This window comes from Polypterus senegalus, chromosome 8, assembly GCF_016835505.1.
Source record: "Polypterus senegalus isolate Bchr_013 chromosome 8, ASM1683550v1, whole genome shotgun sequence".
Lineage (NCBI taxonomy): Eukaryota > Metazoa > Chordata > Cladistia > Polypteriformes > Polypteridae > Polypterus > Polypterus senegalus.
Window position 1 is genome coordinate 27,123,874 of NC_053161.1, and position 26,055 is coordinate 27,149,928.

The 26,055-nt window shown below is 38.4% G+C and overlaps 1 protein-coding gene across 2 annotated transcripts in view; it reads left to right on the top strand.

Moving 5' to 3' along the window:
* The window catches only part of LOC120533851 (A disintegrin and metalloproteinase with thrombospondin motifs 20-like), a 423,413-nt gene that overhangs the window by 258,559 nt on the left and 138,799 nt on the right, over positions 1 to 26,055 (top strand). For both annotated transcript variants that reach the window (XM_039760893.1, XM_039760894.1), the window contains exons 18-21: positions 831 to 960; positions 3,789 to 3,915; positions 6,938 to 7,148; positions 9,958 to 10,122. In XM_039760893.1, coding sequence (XP_039616827.1) covers positions 831 to 960; positions 3,789 to 3,915; positions 6,938 to 7,148; positions 9,958 to 10,122 — 633 coding nt within the window. The remainder of the gene's footprint in view (positions 1 to 830; positions 961 to 3,788; positions 3,916 to 6,937; positions 7,149 to 9,957; positions 10,123 to 26,055) is intronic.

Below are 26,055 nucleotides of genomic sequence, written 5' to 3' on the forward strand. Positions count from 1 at the left end.
GGTCATAACTGGAATCTACTTTCGACCATATATAGGGCCATAGCATGTAGCTCAGTCACTGTGTGAGGCAGAGTTGCGTCCCGCATCATCACGCCTCCCATGTAATTGAGTACATGCCCATATAAGGTAAATATTCGCGGGTGAAGGACTGTGCTTATGCAAACGAAGATGAGATGGTCTAGTGTTTTGCACAAACAGCGAAAGTGCGAGAGAAACTTTTAAGTGCTTGGTCTTAGCTAAAATTAATAAAGCCGTGGACATCGCAAGGTCACACAAGAGACTTCCTCACGTAAACTGACTGTAAATGCAGTACGTAGAGAACAAGGAAGAGATCCAAAGAGCGCTGAACAATAAACGCATTACACAATTGAGAAGGCAGCAAAAGAATATGAAGCGAGTGACGCATACAAGTATATTCATAAGTGCAGCTACTGCAGAAAAAAAGCACGGTGTAAACCGTAAGTTTAAATTAAGTTTCTAGACACACTGCCACTGGCGTTTGTCATGCCTACGACGAATACGATATTCGCGAGATACAAGGTTAATTAGAAGACACGAGGTATAAACGAGACTTTGGATCACTTTGTAACGGAGTTAAAATTGCTGTAACAGACAGCAAAAGTGCGACAGAAACTTTTAAGTGCCCGGTCTGAGCTAACATTAAATAATTGCTGGTGAAGGACTGTGCTTATGCAAATGAATAGAAAGCAAATATTACGTTATTTTTAAAATGTTTCCTTTTCTTTTTCATAACTTCTTTAACACACTTCTCCGCTGTGAAGCGCGGGTATTTTGCTAGTTTGTTAATATTACTTATTTGTCTTGTTAAGGTTTTAAGTGTGGGAAATTTGCACAACCCTGATGTGCGATACTCGTTCAACATACCAATTGAGAACCAGAAGGATCAGTTTGCTTGGGATGTTTATGGATCATGGCAAGAATGTAATAAAATGTGTCAAGGTAAGCAGTTTCATGAGGTAATTAAGCAATTGAATAATTGGTCATTAGAGAGAGCATGGTGGTCATGAGGTTGCTGGAAAGGGATGTGTGGCACTCCCGATACCTCTGCAAAAGGACGAAGACTGGACACTTTTGGTACTGTGTCTCTACAGAGAATCCTTGGGTACTGCTGGTTTCACTTTGTGTCAAACAAGCAGTTGTTTATGGAGTCCCAAATGGGACACTACAGTCATGTGTTGCGATTCCCTGAGGGTGATCCTTCAAATTACTGTGAACCTGCTATGAGTAAATGGGTTACTGCCCTTTACTGGTTTCTTGATTCCACACAGGCTTTTAAGCTAGGCATTTTACCTCAGTGTGGTCTTTGTTAAATATAGCTTATTACTTAGCCTGTATGTATTTTATTTTCAGTTTTAACTTGACAGTCACATGCCAGAATGACAATTTATAACAAATTCTTTGTCTATCACCACATAATTATACTGTACTTATAAACTAACAACATATATTTTCCCTTTTGATTTTAATACCCAGAAAATGAGACATAGTCTCAGTCAGAGTCATTGTAGTTCTTCTCACTGCAATTTTAATGTCAACATAATATATTTGTATTGCTTTTAGTTAAACAGCTGCTATTTCTGTTAGTTAGCACATATCCTACTGTGTTTGGTTTTTTTAGCAGATATAGAAGTCTTTAAGTCTGAAAATAGGTGTCATTATTCCAGTCTTAACTTTCACCTAGATAAGGGCAATGTTGAATTCCAGGGACATTCACAGATGTATGAACATTGCTCAAGCAGTAATTATAATAACCTCATTTTATAAACATATTCCTAGAACGTCATTAAATATCCAACTACACATTTCCTAAACCCACTTAAATTAGTTTAGGGTCACCACGAGTCACAGTCTCTGCCAAAAGCAGCAGGTGTTAGCAGGAACCAACCATGAACACAGCATGCTGCAAATTAGTACTGTACCTTCAATTCCAGCTAAAATGAGTGCTTGGGATGTCATTTATAGTGATTTTAGAATTCTGTATGTGTTCACTGAAAATTCAGTGCGATTTTCTCATAACATTTAGCTACAATGGTGGCAAGTTCTTGTGGGAGCTTTCACTTCCAGTAAATATAAATCTTGCTTCAAATGCAGCTATACCTTATGAGCAAAAGAAAAGAAGCCTAATGGTCTTAAGAAACTAAGAGAATGCAGAATGCAATGTGTTATATGATTTTTTTTGCTTGTGGTTAATTAATATGGAACTTTGCTCAGTATTTGAGAATTGAATGGTTTAATAATTCAATGAAAAAACAAAATATTAATTATCATCTTGGAGTGTTCATTAATTTAGTCCCATGAATTTTAAATGCATGATTATGTTCATTAACAAAGTATGTTTAAATATGAAACATTCTAATATCGATTATTGGTTGACAGCCATACAACAAACATAGAGGCTGATCTCACCACAGCAATATTTCTTTACATAGCATATTAGGACATTGACTTTGTTACCTCGACTTTTGAATCATAATTTTAATTTTGATTTCACACTGATGTTGTTGACTTTCTGGTTACTACCCATTGCTCTGATTAATGATTGCTATTGCTTCACATGGTTAAAGTTCTGACTATCTTGTGGTCCTTGTAATTTGCCAGTTGCTGCCATGGCCTTAGTAGACTTGAGTATAGATATAATATTTAACTGTTAGGTCCCTAAGAAATCCTGTGCTAGTAATTGTTTTGTAATTGACTACACAGAACAGTAGAAAAGGAATCAGGAGATTAATCATAACTAAAGCAACCAGGAGATTAGTCATAATTAAAAAAAGCAACCAACAGTATGTTGTAACGAGGAAGTCCAAAACCAATAGCCAAGGTTAAACAGAGTGTGGTAATTCTAAAAAAAAAAATTCTTCAAGAGAACAAAGGAATTAAAGTTTGATGATTTGGGGTTCATCAAATCATGAACAAACAATAAGTTCATGATGTGACCTTTATACTGTTGACCTAAAAAATGTTAAGTGCTGCAAACTTCCAGTTGACCCTGCCTAGCAGTAGCATAGCAACCGTCCACAAATACTCCTCAAAATGGCAGCGTCCATAAGAAAAACAAAATGGCGTCACTGGAGTGCACCAGTTTTTTCAGCAATGTTATAAATGTATTAGACACCAAAATAGATGTGACCACAAAATTACTTGATTTCTAAAACAAATTAATCAATATCTTAGTCATTTTTGAGGTCAAGGAAAATGTATAAAAAAATTTGAAACAATAGTCTGACCATGGCCATTTAGAGGCAACTGAACGCCTATGGCTACCTTTATTTCAGTAGTCAAACAGAGTGACTTTTAGTCATTTGTGTGTGTAACCAAATTGGAACCCTTGAAGTGGTTCTATAACTTGCCTGAAAGTTAACTCATCATTGGGGTATAAAGTCTCATTAAGATCCAGAATCTAGATTCAAGAAGAGAATTGGGGTGAAGATTCACCTTTGGGAAGAGGCCTAATTCAAATGACAAAGAGATGATGAGAAAGGAAGCGGTTAATGGTACTTTCAATTGGTCTCATGGACATACCTCCCCTGTGGGTAGTTTCTTTGACTCAGGCCCAGACAGGCTGCAGAATTTTATTTTGGCTAAAATTGAGTTATCTTTTTGTATACTCCTTTCTTCATTCCATATTGTGTGTTTTAGTTTTAATTAAAAGAGAAATTTTGATACTTGTAGCATTTATCTGAATATAGAGGTTTTTGGTGGTATTGTATTATTTTTAAGTCTATTCTTTTTTTTTTTCTTTTTAAAAAAAATTCATGTTACTCTATAAGGAGAAAAGAAACAAAAAGCAATTTGTATCCGCAAAAATGATCACCTTGTTGTTTCTGATCAAAGATGTGAAAATCTGCCCCTACCAGCTTTGGTCACAGAGTCCTGCAACACAGATTGTGAATTAAGGTAAGCAAATGACCAGCAGTGTGAGAAATGAGAATTTGTTCTAAATTTCCTAAGCGATTGTACAGTTAAAAAAAAACATTTTTTGTTATTATTGCTTGGATTTGAATTTATTATTATTATTATTATTATTGTAAAATATATATGAACAGTACATTGAAAAAGTGTAATGTGTTAAGTCTTTTTATCAAAGTATGTCATAACTATTCTTTCTGTTTTTTACTGTATTTTTACCTTATACCGTTTCTACGAATGGCACCTCCACAAGCTCCACTAAAATGAAATGATTATCTGATCACTTTCTAAAAAAAATTCTGTACTTCAAAGATTATATGGTATATCACTGTTTATAAGAAATTTTCCTAATGTGTGTGAAAATACATTAGCTATTACAGTTATAACCTATATGTGAACAATGTAGACTGCAAAATGTAAGGTTACTGCTTTAGATTGTCCCCCTTCACCCTGCAGACACACAGTGTGACCCTGACCAAGACATAAAGTGTCTGAGTACATCAGCTGTAAAATTTGTTATCCATTGTAATACAAAGATTTGATTTGTAACTCACCTTCGAGTAAAGACACTTCTAAACAGATATATTTTATTAAAATTGTTTTTCTGTTTTAGAGAGTTTTTTCCAACTTAGTAAAAATGTCATTTTTTTTAAGATATGACTTTGCTGCATAAATAAAATATAAACCGAAACAAGTAATACAAGTATAAATAATGTTTAGAGTACTGTTGGTAGCATTCAGAATACTTGTATATATTTAAAACAAATGCATGTAGCACATGTTCTGTTAAATAAACTATAAAATCAAGCAGTTTCAGTGATTATCATTATCAAAGCATGACAATGTAATGTTCATAATCATACAAATTCAGACAATGGAAGCTGGTCAAAGATGAAAAAAATAAATAAATAAAAACTCCTGTTAACTTTAGTTAGCAACGTTCCCATAGAAAATAGCTGTCAGAGGTGTCCACAGTTGGTTATGACAGAATCATTGTAAAGGTTAGACTTAGTCACAGTTTTGATGACCTAGGATGTCTGGTGTGACACCACTTTAAATATCCATGAATTGGTGACATCCTAGCATGAGTCAAATGCCTATTCCTGGCAATGCCCAGGAATTAAAGAAGAGTACAAAACAGTATTATTGTATTAACTTTGAAAATGATAAACATGAAAAAATCAGAGGTGTACATGTAAAAATTGGACAGCAAGTTTCCAAGAAAAAAAAAAAGATTCTTGATGCAGCCCTTCCTCCTAAGGTGTGGACTGTAGGCTTTTCAGAAAGCAATCTATGAAACCAGAATGAACATTCAAAGCTGACTCCCATGAACATTTTTCATGGCCATAATCCTGCCAATGAAACAGATAGTATAAACAGCAGCCTCCGCTCTTTGAATCTAAAATCTGTTGAACTTTATATTCAAGATCACCTACTACTTGAATTGGAAGTGGTATTTTGTTAGCAGTTAACTAGTAGACCAAACTGGCTTTAACTGTAAAATTAAAAAAAAAATGTAAATGTATGTGCAATTTGTATTAAACTGGGACCAGTAAACCCAAAACCAAACATTTAAGTGGATATCACACATTTTCTATCACATATTACATACCTTTTCTTCTGCTCTACTCTCTGAAAAAAGCAAAGTTTTTGACAAAAGCACCAGTTATCAGCCTGTTCTTTGTAAACTAATTCCACTTTGTTTTAGGTAATGTCAGATTGCTTAGATAATCCAAAAAGCAGGGAAAGATGAACAGGGGGAGTCTAGGCAAAACAATTGCCTTTGTATTTCAAAATTGCTACATATACTGTTTGCTTTTTAAAATGTATATTTTAAAACTAGGCTGTTATGTCTACTGCAGTGGTATCTTAAATATCCATGCATCGGTAACTTCATGTGAAACAACACAATTAATATGCCTTGTAATAATGAATACAAGTCAGAAGCTAGTCTTTTAATACAATAAAAACATCTGTAATTTGTCTTCAGTCTTGAAAATACAGATAAATTACTGTAAACTGCTATTAGTAATGCTAGTGGAAACAATTAGTATGATATAGTGATAATATAGGCGCTTTTCCACTGCATAGTACGGCACAGCACGGTTCAGTACAGCTCACCTTGGTTCGGCTCAGTTCGGCTCGGTTTGCGTTTCGACTGCAGTTTAGTACCGCTTTAGAGTGGGCGGGATTATTCACGTGTCGTTATAGTTGTGCCGCCTCTACTGCCGTGACACTGTGGAACTTTTACAACACGCAGACAACGACAACACTTTAGCTCGACGACGCGCAAGGGTAAGCATCTAAAAAAAGCACATCACTAGCTAACTTTTATCACTGTTGCAAAGCATAAAATGAACTTAACTGCCAGTGTAACATTAAAATGCTGATTCTGTATATTACAGATCTTCCACATTTTGCAAAAAAGTCGCCGCAACAGACCATCTGTTTGGACATTTAACCGTGCTTCAGAGTGGTGGGATGTGATTGTTCCCGGTTTTACAAACACTCAGTGGCTGGAGAACTTTCAAATGTCTGAAGAAACATTCATCCACGTATGCAACAAACTGCGTTCAGCGATGGAGAGATGGGACACAAACTTCCGCGTGTGTGTACTTAAAAGAAAAGAATAGCCAGTGAGGCAGTAATGACGATTTTCTCCGGCCAATCAGTGACCAGCAGAGTTTACACGTCACGTTTTAGTAACGGTTCGGCGCTTGGAACCTCGGCTGAGGTGGTACTAAAAAAAGGACCAGGTACTGTTCCCAGTGGAAAACCCCCCAAAAGTGAGCTGAACTGAACCATGTCGTGCCGTACTATTCAGTGGAAAAGCGCCATATGGTTTCCATTATGCTTTTTTTCCAGAAAATACCATAAATTTAAAAAAGTAATGTGCACACTTGAGGTTCATTACTTTTTTACTGTATTTAACAAATATTAAAGTGATACTTAGGGTATCATTCTTAAATTTACATATGTGCAAAACATTCTAAATACCTTTTCTTTCCAGGTGGAATGTAGTTGGTAAAAGTGAATGCTCAGCAAAATGTGGCCCAGGTTATAAAACTCAAGACATTCAGTGCATGAAGTACAGTGTTTCAAAGTCACAGAGTGAGCCAGTGAACAGCAGACTTTGTGGCGACCAATCTAAACCTCCAGTCAGAGAGGCTTGTCATGGGGACTGTCATTTGACTAGCTGGCATTATTCCTCATGGTCACAGGTAAGGTCCAAATAAAAAAAGAAACTCAAGTGAGGAATTGCAGTGTCGACCTAAATGCCAAAAGGGTACTAGCTTTTTTGCCGTATCGGTAGTACAGAGTGCAGGTGGATATATTGTTTTGGAAGGCACAATAATACATGACAAAAACCTGAGTAAAAACTCCACATGAAAATCTCTCACAGTTCCACAGCACTGCTTTAACACATGTCCAAAAAAAAAGCAGATGTCATGTTTGGAAATTTTATGGTTTTCAAGGCAGGAGAACTTCAGAACATAATTGTCAGAATCATGCTCATATAAAAAAAAGAAAAGCACACACAAAGGCTTTTGTTATAGTCAGTTTTATCCCATTATTGTCAGGAGAGTTGTAATTGTTTCACTTTTACATGTCGCGATTAATTAGCTCATAATACCATGTCCTACACAGTCAATATAAACACACAGATATTTTGCATTCATTCTCTGATTGGATGTCTACTGGCGTATACAGTTCATGTTATGGAGGAAACTGCACCACCTGGAATATTGACAATTGTAGCAAGTAAGGGGCTATTTGACTTATGTAAACTGGCGATGAAATGCGCTCATCCATTTTTTTAATATCAAAATAAAATTTATTTAGTGTTTTCGATGCCTTGATGCACAAAGCCTGTCTCTACAGTAATATGACACATACTCGTGTATGTTAAATGAATTGAATAGCAGAGACACACAGTTTTGGGAAAACAGTTGGGGTATCAGAAGGTAGAGTACATATCCTGTCCAGATCAGCCATCAAAATAATGCACAAGCCTACAAATACTGTGCACAGTCCTTTTTAATGCTCAAAGTAGGAAATCAGCAGCAGGGACACAGAATGTGATTTATAGCATGCCATGTAATTCATGTCCAGCGGTATGCATGGGACAAACATCAACAACATTTCACACACATATACAAGAACATTGCAATGCAGTCAGAGGAAAGAACCCATGGTCTCTGATTTACACACATACAAGTTCAAACAGACATACATTTAAATGGGACTCGGTGCAAGTAAAATTCAAGGCTAATACTAAAAGTGCTATAGAACGCTGCAATCCAATGAAAACATCGTTAACAGACATTTGGACATGAGCCCAGCATATGCATGCTTGAAAAGAAGAACATGCACATAATAAATAAGACTTTATGACCAACACCCTCTGAACCCCAACTCATCAACCCCCCGACATGCACCTATCATTCCCTCCTTATTTGCTGTAAATTCACTTAGATTACTGTAGGTCTAATCATTTTCCATTGATGATTATTCCTGATAGGAGTCGAAAGCTTAGGATTAAAAAACTATTTGAAAATATGTGATTTATTTTCCCCCTTTGTGGATTTCCAGCTACAAATATGCAAACTGTATCACAGACATTCGCTTCCATATATATGTACTGTATGTATGTATATAAATATTTGCCAGATAATGGTACACATAGAAATTGAAATACAGTGGAACCTCGGGTCACAACCGTAATTTGTTCCAAAACTCTGGTCGTAACCCGATTTGGTCATGACCAGGGGTAATTTCCCCCATAGGATTGTATGTAAATACAATTAATTCATTCCAGACCGTACGAACTGTATGTAAATATATTTTCTTTAAAGATTTCTAAGCACAAAAATAGTTAATTATACCATAGAATGCACAGTTTAATAGTAAACTAAATGTAAAAACATTGAACAATATTGAGACAAACACCCAGGCTCCCTGCTCAGCTGCACGCGAGCCTGCGCTCACTCGCTCACTCTCTCTCTCGTGCTCGCTCATTCTCTCGCACTCACTCTCTCTCTATCTCTTTTGCTCGCTCTCTCTCTCTCTCCTGCACCAGCTTTCTCCTCCTGCTTCCTGCCTTCTCCTGCAACCTCCCGTTCTTTGCTGTTCTCTTCTTTTTCCCTTTAGCCGACTCGCACTTCTATTTATGAAGAGGACGTGGTAGTCATGGCAATCAGCAGTTCCTGGGAACAATTATGGATGCGGACCACTTCTCACCTGTGCACTTAGGTGAGAAACGCCCACATCATGAACCCATCAGGAACCGCTTCAGCCACGCCCCTTTGCTAAGCCACGAGTGCGGTGATTATTTATTAAAACATGCCTTTTTGATGGGAGCTGTGGACCCGCTATACCACAGGAGGAAGCTGGGTTGAGAGGAGGTTACAGTTTTGAGGGAGAGTCCCTCTGCGTGATGCACCGAGAACAATGTACAGTACAGGGAGAGACTGAACACGTGCGGAAATCATCGGCGCGTACGAACTGGAAGGGAAACTGGCTTGTTCGTCACCCGAGTGTGTGGTCGTGAACAGATGCAAAAGTTTGGCGAACTTTTTGGTCGTACCCCGATTTGTACGTATTCAGAGATGTTCGTGACCCGAGGTTCCACTGTCCTTCAGTAGTTTGCTATATAATTTTGTCTATAGCACTGGTATGTGAGACTCATAAAGCAAAATGTGTTTGAGTCTTGCTAAGGTCCATGGTGAGGCATCAGTCAAAAATAGGTCATTCACTATGTAATTTTTAAAAATGACTGCAAATAAAAGCAAAATATACAGATCATTGATTAGTAGCCATGATTCTACGTGCAGTATGTACTGAATAAAACATATTACTGGATTGTGTAAGCAATGATGGTAATAATGCATTGCATTCGATATGAACTAAGGAATCAATGTGAACACAACAGTATCTGATCATCATCTCAATGTGCTTCTTGCTGTATATATTATTTTTATGAAAATGAAAACATACTTTCCTAGGTTATACAAACTTTGTTTTTTGCAGTGTTCCAAGAGCTGTGGAAGTGGGACCAGGACTAGAGATTCTTACTGTATGAACAACCTTGGACGCCGTCTTGCTGAGCGAGAATGTAATGAGAAACAAAGGATTATGACTCAGACTTGCAATGATTTTGCCTGCCCTGAGTGGGTAACAAGTGAATGGAGTGAAGTAAGAAAAAGTTTTACCTTTCTTTTGTCATTATTCATTATTTTCTGAAAATAACTGCATTATATAATTTTTGACAATTGACAGCAAGTAATATCAGTTAATTAAAATCTCTGGATGTCATTATAAAATAATTCTAAGAGAAAAGAGTAGTGCAGAAATTTGGAAGGAAAGTGGGAAAGTTAGTATGTCCCCCTATTCTGAATGCATGTTTCCATCCAAGCACGGGGCAAAGAGTGACTGAGCATCATAAATAAAGTGCATCCGGAAAGTATTCACAGTGCATCACTTTTTCCACATTTTGTTATGTTACAGCCTTATTCCAAAATGGATTAAATTAATTATTTTCCTCAGAATTCTACACACAACACCCAATAATGACAACGTGAAAAAAAGTTTACTTGAGGTTTTTGCAAATTTATTAAAAATAAAAAAACTGAGAAATCACATGTACATAAGTATTCACAGCCTTTGCTCAATACTTTGTCGATGCACCTTTGGCAGCAATTAGAGCCTGAAGTCTTTTTGAATATGATGCCACAAGCTTGGCACACCTATCCTCGGTCAGTTTCACCCATTCCTCTTTGCAGCACCACTCAAGCTCCATCAGGTTGAATGGTAAGCGTCGGTGCACTGCCATTTTAAGATCTCTCCAGAGATGTTCAATCAGATTCAAGTTTGGGCTCTGGCTGGGCCACTCAAGGACATTCACAGAGTTGTCCTGAAGCCATTACTTTGATATCTTGGCTGTGTGCTTAGGGTCGTTGTCCTGCTGAAAAATGAACCGTCTCCCCAGTCTGAGGTCAAGAGCGCTCTGGAGCAGGTTTTCATCCAGGATGTCTCTGTACATTGCTGCAGTCATCTTTCCCTTTATCCTGACTAGTCTCCCAGTTCCTGCCACTGAAAAACATCCCCACAGCATGATGCTGCCACCACCATGCTTCACTGTAGGGATGATATTGGCCTGGTGATGAGCGGTGCCTGGTTTCCTCCAAATGTGACGCCTGGCATTCACACCAAAGAGTTCAATCTTTGTCTTATCAGACCAGAGAATTTTGTTTCTCATGGTCTGAGAGTCCTTCAGGTGCCTTTTGGCAAACTCCAGGCATGCTGCCATGTGCCTTTTACTAAGGAGTGGCTTCCGTCTGGCCACTCTACCATACAGGCCTGATTGGTGGATTGCTGCAGAGATGGTTGTCCTTCTGGAAAGTTGTCCTCTCTCCACAGAGGACCTCCCTGACTAAGGCCCTTCTCCCCTGATCACTCAGTTTAGATGGCCGGCCAGTTCTAGGAAGAGTCCTGGTGGTTTCGAACTTCTTCCACTTACGGATGATGGAGGCCACTGTGCTCATTGGGACCTTCAAAGCAGCAGATATTTTTCTGTAACCTTCCCCAGATTTGTGCCTTGAGACAATCCTGTCTCAGAGGTCTACAGACAATTCCTTTGATTTCATGCTTGGTTTGTGCTCTGACATGAACTGTCAACTGTTGGACCTTATATAGACAGGTGTGTGCCTTTCCAAATCATGTCCAATCAACTGAATTTACCACAGGTGGACTCCAATTAAGCTGCAGAAACATCTCAAGGATGATCAGGGGAAACAGGATGCACCTGAGTTCAATTTTGAGCTTCATGGCAAAGGCTGTGAATACTTATGTACATGTGCTTTCTCAATTTTTTTATTTTTAATAAATTTGCAAAAATCTCAATCTGAAGTAAACTTTTTTCACATTGTCATTATGGGGTGTTGTGTGTAGAATTCTGAGGAAAAAAATTAATTGAATCCATTTTGGAATAAGGCTGTAACATAACAAAATGTGGAAAAAGTGATGTGCTGTGAATACTTTCCGGATAACACTGTAAACTGCCAACCTGTTGCGGAGAGAAAAATAATGGGGTTCTTTGCAGTACAACTCCTAGCATCAGTCTTAACAGGGTGACTTTAAAACTATAAAGAAAAGCATTACCAAATGTGAAAGATATAAGAATACCAAAGTTATTTTATCATTTAAAGCAGCAGTAGGGTGGGGTGAGTTGGGGTATGTGTATTAGTTTGTCCCATGAAGGTTCATTCAGTGTTTAATGATGCTGTAATTTTCTATTAAATTAGTGTGTAAGGGTCTTCACTTAGTGCTGATTCAGAATGCTATAACAAGTTTACAGGCAAAATTAATTTACAAACTCTTCAAATTGCTAATTGCATAATTCAGAAACATAAAGATATAGACTAGTTAAAATACAGAAAAACAAAGCAATTTCAAATGAATGACATAAAAGGAGCCTAACCATATATATGTTAATATTACTTTGAGATATAACCAGTTAACAACAGAAGAAAGGAAAAAAACTACAGAGAGCAACAACCATACAGAATCTGGTGGAGAGGGATTGTGAACCTTATAGATGCATTATACACAGCTTATCAACAGCTCTAATCAGGACACATTAGTCTGTAGTGGTGAGTCTTCAGCCTAGCTTGAAAACCTGAAACCAAAAGTGCATCTTTTATACAAGAAGGAAGATTGTTCCACAGATTTGGGACCACATAGCTAAAAGCTTGACCTCTCACATTTTTTTTATTATCCTTGGAATCTTTAGGAAACTGGCATGCTGAGATCTTCAAGCACATATTCTAGATTGTATATCATGATAAGTTCAGGTACAGTAGATAAGTGTGGTCCAGACTTGATATGTTATATGAATAGTTCTAAACTTACTGTATATGTTAATTATTGTAAAGTCTTAAGAAGAGGGACTATGTGCTCATTTTTTCAGCTTCTAGTAATCATTCTTTCAGCAGTGTTTTGAAATAAATTAAAGTGGCATAAAAATAATGTTTGAAAAGCATGTGAATAATGCATTAAATTAGTCAATCCTAGTAGAAATAAAAGCATGAATTAATTTCTTAGTATTCCCACATATTTAGAAACCATATTAATTTTCCAGAATACATAAGCTGAAAAAAACAGGTTTCAGGTAGTTTTGTAAAGTGTGTTTAAAAAAAGAGACTGTTTTCTATAATCATGCCAAAAGTGGTTTTCTGATTCAGTAAAAGTATTGTTTAAATCTACCAAGTTAAAAAGTGGCTGAATATTGTTGCAGTCTGTATCATTTCCTCCAATAAATTATGTTTCTATTTCTTCTGTATTGAAAGATATACAGTTATCATTCACTTATTATTTTGATTCAGTGACACAATTAAGGACACTCTAGCAGAAGCTTAATTTGATCTGAAAGAAAGGTGTAGCTGAGTACCATCTGAGTGAAAAGGAGTGTTTTGCTTTTCTAATAATAATTCAAAGGAAGCATGAAAGTGAAAACAGTAAAAGTGTGAGTACTGAGCACTATGGAACACCATATTTAACTTCTGAATATAATGACAGAGTATAGTCAATATGGTTCGGTGGCAACTGGGCGACAGTCAACTCAGCGAAAAGACAACTCAGCGAAAGACAACTTGATGAGAAGATAACCCGGCAAAAAAACAAGTCGACAAAAGACAACCAGGCGAAAAGACAAGTTGGCGAAAGACAATTCGGTGAAGAAACAACTTGGCAAAATACAACTCGCCGACATGCTTTACCAGTTAGGTAATAGGTTCAAAGAGATTTTTTAATTATATTTAAATGATAACGTGATTTAAAATGTTGAAAACAAATTTATATAATTGATGAACGAACTTTATTCTGCAGATGGAAAAAACTCTATCTTACATTATCTTCAGCAAACAAAATTGCTAATCCTTTATATAAATTGTATTGATTTTAATTGTATGATGACAATATTTAGAATACAAAAGGTGACCTGCGAATATGGCTTAAGGAATATATTTACTCTCAACGTATGGGGACTCTCATAAAGCAGGTGATTCTGTGGATTTTCCGACACCCTATGTTGTCATTTAAATATCATTAAAAATCTCTGCTAACTGGTAAAGGATGTGGCCAAGTTGTCTTTTCGCCGAATTGTCCTTTGCCGAGTTGTCCTTTTGCTGAGTTGTTTTTCGCCAAGTAGTCTTTTCATTGAGTTCTCTGTCATGCACTTGGCCTTTCACCGAGTTGTCTGTCACCAAGTTGTCTTTTCGCCGAGTTAACTGTCGCCCAGTTACCCCTGAACGAGTCAATAAATTTCTGTAAACAATAATGTTAATTTTTATATGAAGTAATGTACATGGATGGTGCCTGAGAGTCTCACATGAATTTCCAGCTTGTATAACATAATGCATTGCACTACAATAAGATATGGACCATGTGACTATTGATGGTTGGAGAAATGTGCATTTAAGTAGTTCTGTGGGGCTATTTGCTATCCATAACCCTAACCATAGCCACCGACACCGTTTTCCATACAATTCCTGGTAATTTAAGCACTTTGTTTTACTTACCCTTCATCAGAAATTCCAATGGTGCCTAAGAGAAAATCCTATTGTTAGGCTTCTAACCAGCTGAAGTAAACTCTCCACACTAAGGCGTCTCAGGTAAAGATGCATGCAAGAGTAATATGATTGCCATCTACGAGGATGTAAAGAAAGTTGTGGACAAATGTGTTGCCACTGGAAATTTCTACACCCAAGCTTTAAAGAAGAAAAACACAATACAACACAATTTAACTGAGACCAAAGAATAGAACAAATTGGTTAACATGGCAAATGGATTCAAACTTTAGAACGCTAAGCTCTATGTATAACCTCCACAGAGAATATTCTTATAAAGATTTTATTTAACTTATTAAATACAATACAATGTACATGCAGAATGTTAGCTGCATTTTATATCATTTCATTATTTTTTGTATGACTTTGATTAGCAAATTATTCTTCGCAGCCAGTGTCATCTTGAAGATTGTTTGTGGTTTCTAAGGCCATTTTGTGATTAGTCACATGATTCCAGGAAATTGTGTATCATTATGTCACTTCCAAGAAGTATATATGATGATGGCACAATCCTCCTCCTGTCCAAGATTTTGGATTTCTAAAAGCAACAAACTTTCCAGGTTTCATTTTGTTTGTCATATACAAATTACACATACAGTATAATAAGCAGTGAAATGTTTAGTTGCCCAACTGTGCCCTGAGACAAATATAAAGAGACAGTGTAGATGTCCTGGAGGTTAGTGAGTGCACACATTCATCAAAAGCAGTCTGTTACAGCATGGTCAGAATGGTCTGAGAAAACAAACAAAGGATAGAGGTTAATTTTATAAACTACTGAATTTACATATAGTGTCAATCAATGCATACATTTTACTCTGGTTGGTTCATTGGTTTACACCCAAATGATTTATATAAAATAAAGTCTGTTATAGTATATTCTGTTTTTTCTTATATCTTTGAGTTGCGCCACCACCCTTGAAATTTTTGTGCATATACTGTAACAATTGTCCATTCTTGTTTATAGGACATTTGCTGATTTCTTAGTCATCTTTCAGGACATTTGTATATTACATTCAGGCTTTCTTCTGGTACATTATTTACTTGACTACTGTTAGTATCTTTCCTAAACCAGTTCTTATTTTTCAGTGTATATTTTGTTGTTCACTTGATCTTTATCTGGTTGCCTGGTGTGCCTAAATAGGTTTCTGACATGTTACCCTAAAATTATTCTTCCACATGTATTTATTGTAGCGCACCTGAAACTCTTGGATTTTATGCTAATAATGATGGCAAATTTTGCTTCTTTTTTCTAAAAATTGGTTGAAGAAAGATCACTTTATTTGCTGATTGCTGATTTTGCACTGTATCTCTGTCCTAGCCTTCATTCTTGATAGATAGATAGATAGATAGATAGATAGATAGATAGATAGATAGATAGATAGATAGATAGATACTTTATTAATCCCAAGGGGAAATTCACATTCTTACCAAAACTCTCCAACTAAAGTTTACATTTCAAACATTTCACATGTAGGATTCCTCCAATTCCTCCTGATTTCTGTTTCTTGTCATCATAATCAACCGATACAGACATTTTTATCTTTTAAGCATTTTTTGCTCAGCTTCTGCCTCACCCGAAGTATATAAATTTCACACACCATATTAATATGTTTATCTTGCTATTATGTACAATTATAGTAAACTAAGCACCATGAAAGTTGTTTTTTATTTTAAACTTTTATCCAAATAAAATATCTATACTAATAAAAGGCAAAGCCCTCACTGACTGACTGACTGACTGACTCAGTGACTGACTCACTCATCACTAATTCTCCAACTTCCTGTGTAGGTAGAAGGCTGAAATTTGGCAGGCTCATTCCTTACAGCTTACTTACAAAAGTTAGGCAGGTTTAATTTCGAAATTCTACGCGTAACAGTCATAACTGGAACCTACTTATGTACATATATACCGGCCATAGCCTGCAGCTCCGTCGCCGTGTGAGGCGGAGTTGTGTCTCTCATCGTCCTGCCTCCCACGTAATTGAGTGCTTTCCCACATAAGGCCGTCCGTCAGCGGCAATCCAATAGGAACACTCTACCGCTAAATGTTCGCGGGTTTAGGGCTGTGCTTATGGAAATGAAGATGAGATGGTCAGGGTGGCGTTTGGCACAAACTCAACGAAACTGCAAGAGAAACTTTTAAGTGCCGGGTCTTAGCTAACATTAAATAAAGCCGTGGACATCGCATGAGATAGCACAAGCACAGCTCAGAACCTTCGATGCATGTAGTCCGAGCGGCTCACGTGAACGCAGTACGCAGACAAAAAGCAAGAGCTCCAAAGAGTGCTGAACAAAAAAGCATTACACAATTGAGAAGGCAGCAAAAGAATATGAACCGAGTTACGAATACATGCATATTCATAAGTGCAGCTACTGCGGAAACAAAGCACACGGTGGAAAAAGTCAATGTCTAGCTAAAGAAAGACAGTGCATGCAGTGTGTGATGTCTCAAATAAAGAGGAAGACGAGCTGTTTATTGATGCAGTAAGAAAGGAATCGATGAATGAAACCTGATATCTTTACAACGGTTGACAAACACGGAATGTAACTTGAACACAACACATCCTCCAAATATGAAACTGATTGAAAGAAATAATGATAATCAAATCCTTGATGACAGCAACACTCATAACAGTCAGCGGAGAAGTAGTATGTGAAAGAAGTAATGAAAAAGAAAAGGAAACATTTTCAAAATAACATAACATGATTGTCAATGTAATTGTTTTGTCACTGTTATGAGTGTTTCTGTCATATATATATATATGTATATGTATATATATATATATATATATATATATATATATATATATATATATATACACACACACACATATAAACATATATATATATACACATATCCATACATATATACATATAAACATATACACATATATATACACACACACATATATACATACTGTGGCAGTAGGGGGCAGTAGTGCACCCTTGAACCCTCAGGTACAACTCCGGACACCAGGTAACAGTCCAAGACTCTTTATTGTTTCTTCCAGTGCACCAAGCACCTTCCACACTACTCATAAATCTCTACAAATTAACACAATAACCTCTCCTCCTCGCCCAGACACTTTGCTCCTCTCCCACCCAGCACAGCTCAGTGTCTGGACTGAGGCACCGTCCTTTTATAGCCCCTGACCGAGGTGTTCCTGTCCCAGCAGTCCACAGTTCCTTATTCCTTCCGGGTCAGGGCAATCAGTCTTTCACATCACCCGAGCACGCCATTCCTTCCCGCCCGCGGACTGTGACGCACTCCGGTCATAAGGCACAACCGATCCCACAAGTCCCCCCACAGCGACTCCTGGTGGTCCCCAAGGTATCCAACAGGGCTGTGTATAAACACTACAGAGTCCATAAGGCCCTGCTGGACCTCGGGGCACGATCCTGGTGTCGGGAGAGCTCCTCCTGTCGGCCTGGGGGTGTGGACCGGTCTGGGAAGCCGGCAGTCTTCCACAGTTCCTTCCCCTTAGCGACGACTTCTGGGGCGGAGCGTCCGGCCCCGAGAGGGACATCCTCCTCCAGGAGGACGCGTCATCCGGGCCTTGAGAGCGTTGCCCCTGTCCTCGAGCAAACCTTGGGGGGACGGTGTACCTCCTGTCTCCCCGGGGACAATGGCGCCTCACGTGGCCCGGTTGCCGGCAATTATAGCACCGACGAAGCCCTCCTGGTTGCTTCCCTCTGCGGGACCAAAAACATCTCGGGAACTCCGTCAGCGCCGTCTCCGCCCCTTCATCTGCTAGGGAAGTCATCACGGCCGCCTGGCGGCCCTTAAGCCTATTCTCCATTATGTCGGGGGACCCACCTTTCCTTTTGGGGATCTCCTGCTTGATCTGGGGCTTGTGCTCAGCCTGAGGCTCTCCATGGGAAGAGGGAAACCTCTTTACTGTCTGCACACCCGTTTCCTTCCGCTTACTAGGAGCCGGCGTCATTAGCACCGTCTCGCTCCGATGAACAGCACCAGTCAGCTGCACCGGTACGAGCGGCGCTTCCCCCGGCACTCCCATCACCGGCGTTACCCCGCACTTAAGACCGGTCGGTTCCGGGGCACGATCCTGGTGTCGGGAGAGCTCCTCCTGTCGGCCTGGGGGTGCGGACCGGCCTGGGAAGCCGGCAGTCTTCCACAATACATATATATATATATATATATATATATATATATATATACTAGCAGAATACCCACGCCGAGCGAGAAGTAGTGTGTTAAAGAAGTTATGAAAAAGAAAAGCAAACATTTTAAAAATAACGTAAGATGATTGTTAATGTAATTGTTTTGTCATTGATATGAGTGTTGTTGTCATATCTATCTATTTATATTATATATACAGTATATATATATATATATATAGCAAAATACCCAAGCGATTGGCAGCGGAGAAGTAAAAAGAAAAGGAAACATTTTAATAATAACGTAACATGATTGACAATGTAATTGTTTTGTCATTGTCATGAGTGTTGCTGGCATATATATATATATATATATATATATACACACACAGACACATATATAAACATATATATACATATAAACATATATATAAATATATATATATATATACACATCTATACACATATATATACAGTTATATATATACATATACACACATACATATATATACATATTGTGGCAGTAGGGGGCAGTAGTGCACCCTCGAACCCTCAGGTACAACTCCGGAGACCTGGTAATAGTCCAAGAATCTTTTTATTCTTTTCCACAGTGCACCAAGCACCTTCCACACTCTTCACAAATCTCTTTATAACACACACAATAACCTCTCCTCCTCGCCCAGACACTTCGCTCCTCTCCCACCCAGCACAGCTCAGTGTCTGGACTGAGGCACCGCCCTTTATAGGCCCCGACCGAGGTGTTCCTGTCCCAGCAGTCTGTTATTCCTTCCGGTCAGGGCAATCAGTCTAATACTTCAACCCGGGAGCACGCCATACCTTCCTGTCACGTGACCGTGACGTACTCCCGGTCATAAGGCACAACAGAGCCCATAAGTCCCCCACAGCGACTCCTGGTGGCTCAAGGTATCCAGCAGGGCTGTGTATAAACACCACAGAGTCCATAAGGCCCTGCTGGACCTCGGGCATGATCCCGCTGTCGGGAGAGCTCCTCCTGTCGGCCTGGGGGTGCGGACCGGCCTCGGAAGCCGGCAGTCTTCCACAATATACATATATACACATACTGTATATATACACACACACATATATACATACTGTATATACAACATATACATATCTACATATATACTGTATATACACATATATATACAAATCTACATATATATCTACATATATATATATTAGGTGGGACTCGATTAAAAAATTAATCCAATTAATTAGAGGCTGTGTAAGAATTAATCTTGATTAATCGTATGTAATCGACACGTAAATTTGCCCCAAATCGCAAATGTTTTTTTTTTAATTTAAAACGGTTTTAGTGGGCTTACAGAATCAAATAATAGACATGGACATGAATATTGTAAACTGAAGCTGTTTTAATTTCTGAAAAAAGCTTTTAAACTGCATTTGAATTCAAAACAGAAACAAAAATATCATCCCTGGTTAAAATTGGGCAGACTTAAAAATAAAGTGGTAGTTTAAGTACTTTAAGTACATTTTCAGAATAGTATTGTCTTTAAATAATAATAACCAAAATTTCAACATAAAGTGCAGTTTTTCTTCTTAAAAAATAAGTCAGAAACATAAAAGGTAATTTGACCAGCTTACTCTTTAAACTCTGAGTAACATTAGCCAAAATTATTTTGTACATTAGGCTAAAACAGTGTGATCATTGAACATTTTGTAATTAGATGTATTTAGAATTACTAACGGTCACGGAAGTCCAATGATCCCCAGTAAGAGCCACAAAGTCCGCTTTCTGTAATGCATCTAATTTTGCTTGCTTTTCAGTGTGCACAAAACCATGCTTTTATCAAGGCTTTCGGGTAGTCGAAATGATCAGTCGTAGGAACGCGCTTTATTCCGACTCTAACATTTTTGTAGCTGTGATGTGTGCATCAGTGTAATGGATGTACCAGGAAATCATGCATTGACAAAAGTTCCCGTTTGCTTGGAATTGAAAGTGTGATTAAATGCGTTATTTTTTAACGCGTTATGGAGTACATGCATCGAAGTTTCTCAGCTTGTGCTAAGAAAGGGAAAATTTTAAAAATAACGTAACATGATTCTGCGTTAACCTAATATTTTTCATACGTCCCAAACCAAGGAGATGCTAAGGTAAAATGAATCGGTAGCGCAGACATAGTACACCCTCTCGAATCAACCTCGGCGTTAGAGGCTTAAGACTCTACAATTAGCCACAGCGTGTGGCTTGTCTATGCTAAAGTATGTATTGTAGATCGGGTATATATATACATTTATATATATACCCGTACGCAGTGGAGAAGTAGAAGTTATGAAAAGAAAAGGGAACATTTTAAAAATAACGTAACATGATTGTCAATATACAGTAATTGTTTTGTGAGTGTTATTGAATGTTGCTGTCATCAAGGATTTGATTATCATTATTTCTTTCAATCAGGCTCGTATTTGTAGGATGTGTTCAAGTTACATTCCGTGTTTGTCAATCGCTGTAAAGATAAGAGGTTTCATTCATCGATTAGTTCCTTACTGCATCAATAAACAGCTCGCCTTCCTTTTATCTGTGATGTGACAAACTGCATGCACGGGTTTTTTTACACTGTCTTCCTTTAGCAGGACATTCACTTTTTCCACCGTGTGCTTTGTTTCCGCAGTAGCTGCACTTATGAATATGATTGTATGTATAAGACGCTTCATATTTTTTGCTGCCTTCTCAATTGTGTAATTCGGTTTTGTTCAGCACTCTTTGGAACTGTTGCTTTTGTCTGCGCATTGCGCCAGTTCACGGAGCCGCTTGGTGTTCTTGCATCGAAGGTTCCCAGCTGTACTGGTGCCATCTCGTAATGTCAGCTAAGACCCAGCACTTAAAAGTTTCTCTCGCAGTTTCAATGAGTTTGTGCCAAACACCACCCTGACCATCTCATCTTCCTCTGCATAAGCACAGTCCTTCACCCGTGAACATTTACCGGCAGTGTTTGTATTGGATTGCCGCTGATGGACGGCCTTATATGGGCAGGCACTAAATTACAAACGCTAGTGGCAGCCTGTCTATGAACTTAATTTAATATAAACTTACGGTTCACGCCGTGCTTTGTTTCCAGTAGCTGTACTTATGAATATGCTTGTATGCATCATTTGCTTCATAATGTTTTTCTGCCTTTTCAATTGTGAAATGGCGTTTTGTGCTCATCGCTGTTTGGAGTTCTTCCTTGTTCTCTACGTACTTACGTAGGGGTGATGATGTCACACTAAACTCCCCCCACGCCATCTCCAACTCAAGACTCCATTACATTATATGGGGAAAAATAGCTTCCAGTTATGACCCTTATGCGTAGAATTTCGAAATGAAACCTGCCCAACTTTTGTAAGTAAGCTGTAAGGAATAAGCCCGCCAAATTTCAGCTTTCTACCTACACGGGAAGTTGGAGAATTAGTGATGAGTGAGTGAGTGAGTCAGTCAGTGAGTGAGTGAGTGAGGGCTTTGCCTTTTATTAGTATAGATAATAGATACATATATACACATACATCTACATATATATATACATATCTACATATACTCACATACATATACATACACACACATATATACACACAAATACATATATATATATACATACACACATATATATAAACATATATATACATACATATCTGCATATATACATATACACACGCACACACACACATATATACAGTCTTTGGGGTGTAAGCAACTGTTGCTGGGGGTGCCAGAATCCATGAAGGAAGAAAAATGAAAAATATTATTTGTACAAAATCTTAATTTATTTATCCATTCCTAAATAATTAAATGGGCAGGCTATTTCGTATCTGTGCAATACGCTGCTTGTTAAAACGGATGACTCCAGCTCTTACGCGCAAGTCTGCGTGGATATTATGAACTATCGTTTCTGTTCAAGTTCTATTTAAATTTTAAATAGAAGGAATTTTTATTTAGTCGACAGAATATTATTCCGGAATAAATCAACTCAAATCTTAAATAACTTATATTTTGCTCTCAATAAAAATATATCCTGTCTAAATTATACAAGTTAGAAATAAAGTAAACGTTAAAAGAACAAAGATTCAAATTTCTTTACTCTTATGTAATTTTACATAAAAAAATAAATTTAAATTTGAAATATCCCAAAAGATTTTGCTCTCCATAAAAATATATCCTGTCAAAATTATATAAATTCAAATATGAACATGCTGCATAACAAAACCTGGAAATATAAATAAAATTTGTTCTTTTCAGCAATAACAAATAAAGTCATTCAGTTGTCTTTGGTCTTATGTCATGTTATTAGAGCTGGACGCCTGGTATCTTTTTTTGGCAACAAGTTCGTTTATGTTTGGTGTGAGGTTCTGTGTTGTGGAGATTGTCCGGATGGACAGCAAGTGCTCATCAGTGAGGAGACTCCTGTGTGCTTTTTTGTTAGTCGTCATCACTGAAAAGAGCTTCTCACACAGATATGTGCTACCAAACATGCACAAGGTTCGAGCCACATGTAGACGGAGCTGGAGCATTTCTGCGGGAATGGAGTGAATAAACTGTACGGGCACTGCAGTATCGTACTTTGCCTTCAGTGTGCTATTACACTGCAGCTCAATCACCTCCATCTGAATCTGCACAGGTGCAGTTTCCACATCGACGGCAAATGGGTTGCGAAACAACTCAAAATTCTTTTTTTGTTCTTCAAAGTCACCAAAGCGCCATGCGAAATCAGTGTGCAGTGCGCTCAGTTTATCAGCAAAGTGCGTATTTGAGAACACCGCAGCCGACTTGGTTCAACATTACTTGGCAACAGGGAAAGTGGGGCAAGTTGCACTGGTGCATTTGTGTCTCCCATAAAAGCAGCTTCACTTGAAATCACTTTGTGATTTTGCACGGGTAAAAACGTCTGCTGGATTTAGGGTTGCCACCCATCCTTTAAAATACGGAATGGTCCCGTATTTGAGAATGAAATTGCGCATCCCGTTTTGAATCAATACGGGACCGGTTTTGTTCCGTATTTTTTTTATCATTTTTTTTAAAGCAGTGTCTCATGCAAATCATCCCACACGCATTTTATGAAGATGCCTCCTTTCCTACTTTTGATTGGGTAATACTTGATGTCATCGTTAGTTTGATTGGCCTTTTTAACTGTCCAGTGAGGAGGGCGGGTCTTTTAAGTAGAGTCTGCAAAGTGTGCGTCCCTTATTTTTTTGTATTAAAAGTGGTAACCCTAGCTGGATTCTTCTTTAACTCTTCTGCTTTCTATATCTTCTGCATTGCATTCAGGTCTTTCAGGTTATCGTGATGTTTTGTCTCATAGTGCCGTCTTAGATTAAATTCTGTAATTATAGCCACATTAGCTCCACAAATGAGACACACGTGTTTACCGGCAATGTCAGTAAACATATACTCAGCTTCCCATCGGTTTTTAAGGGCTCTATTTTCAGAATCAACTTTTCTTTTCGGCATCATGTGGGCTAGCTTCGCAATAACTTGCAGCATCATAAGCTAGACTTGATTAACGCAGTAAGTGTTCGGCAAGGCAGCTGAAGCGCTGCATTATGGGATCTGTAGCTTATTGTGTTACCAGCGCTTCATATCCCTGGGCTATTAATAACAATAATATACAACTCTCATTTATATCCTGCGTCCTCTCATTAAACTTGTATCCCGTATTACCCGTGGGCATGCACGCCAGCGGCAGCCTGTCTATGAACTTAATTTAAATTTTATGTTTACACCGTGCTTTGTTTCCGAAGTAGCAGCACTCATGAATATGGTTGTATATATGTCATTCGCTCGCTTCCTATTGTTTTGCTGCCTTCTCAATTATATAATGCATGTTTTCTTCAGCGCGTTTTGGAGCTCTTCCTGATTTTCTACGCACTGCATTAAAAGTCAGTTCACGTGATTATGTGGGAGGCGTGATGATGTCACACGAAACTCCGCCCCCACAGCTTTCGCGCTCAACTCCATTACAGTAAATGGAGAAAAATCGCTTCCAGTTATGACCATTACGCGTAGAATTTCGAAATGAAACCTGCCCAACTTTTGTAAGGAAGCTGTAAGGAATGAGCCTGCCAAATTTCAGCCTTCTACCTACACGAGAAGTTGGAGAATTAGTGATGAGTCAGTGAGTGAGTGAGTGAGTCAGTCAGTCAGTCAGTCAGTGAGGGTTTTGCCTTTTATTAGTATAGATATACCCCGATCTACATACTGTCAAATAAATGAACCATATGTCGTGGCGCAACGCGAGAGGCTTCGCCTCTAGCGCTGACGTCCGAGGTTCGATTCCCGAGAGGGAGTGGTGTGAGTTTGTATGCCTGATGAGCCCAGAATTAGGTGCGAAACACGTGTCCCTACTCTTTGCATTATTTGACAGTAAAAATATTTCTATATATATATATATATATATATACTGTATATATAGACATATATTATATATACACATACATATATATCAGCACTTCCCGATTCATTTTACCTTCGCACCCCTTGTGACGGACGATGCCGATTTCACACCCCCTTGGTTTGAGAAGAAGTATGAAAGAATATGAGGTTAACGCAGAAAAACAGATCACCAATTGAAGCTTTATGAATAATTGATACTTTATTCGCCATCAATAATTGTTTTGGTAAAGCCATACTCAGTGTAATCCTCCTTCCATTTTCTAATTTTTTCGCGACTAGCCATGATTAAATGAGCGGTAAAAAAGTAAGAGTGAAGCGACGGTGACTTGTTTTAGGCAGGCAGGCGAGAGCACAATAGCACGCGGGCTCGATGTAGTGCGTGTCAAGTCGATCTAAAATGCAAGATCAGATTCGAAAAAATATATCTTTTCAAGTTCTATTTGGATATTAGTAGGTTCAATTTAGTCGACAGAAATATCTTTGGTAGGAATGTAATATGTGTGTGTGTATATATATATATATATATATATATATGTCGATGTATGTGTATATATATATATATATATGTCGATGTATGTGTATATATATATATATATATATATGTGTATATGTATATATGTATGTATATGTATATATGTTGTGGCATCCGGCTTATACCTCCTCCAGACCGCGATGGGGCGCCGCCCTGGTTATGTTGGGGGCCACAGGTAAAGGGCTTGAAGCCCAGCCCTGTAGGGACCGTGGCCACCGCCAGGCGGTGCTCCGGTGCCTGGATATCCCTGGAGCCCAGCACTTCCGCCACACCAGGAAGTGCTGGGGGGAAGACGACAGGGGACACCCGGATGGCTTCCGGGTGCGCAGCCGGCACTTCTGCCACACTGGGGCGTGTCTACGGTGGAGTGCCGGGAAGCAGCTGGAGCCCATCCAGGTTCCTATTTAAGGGGCCGCCTCCCTTCAGTCGATGGCGGAAGTCGGGTG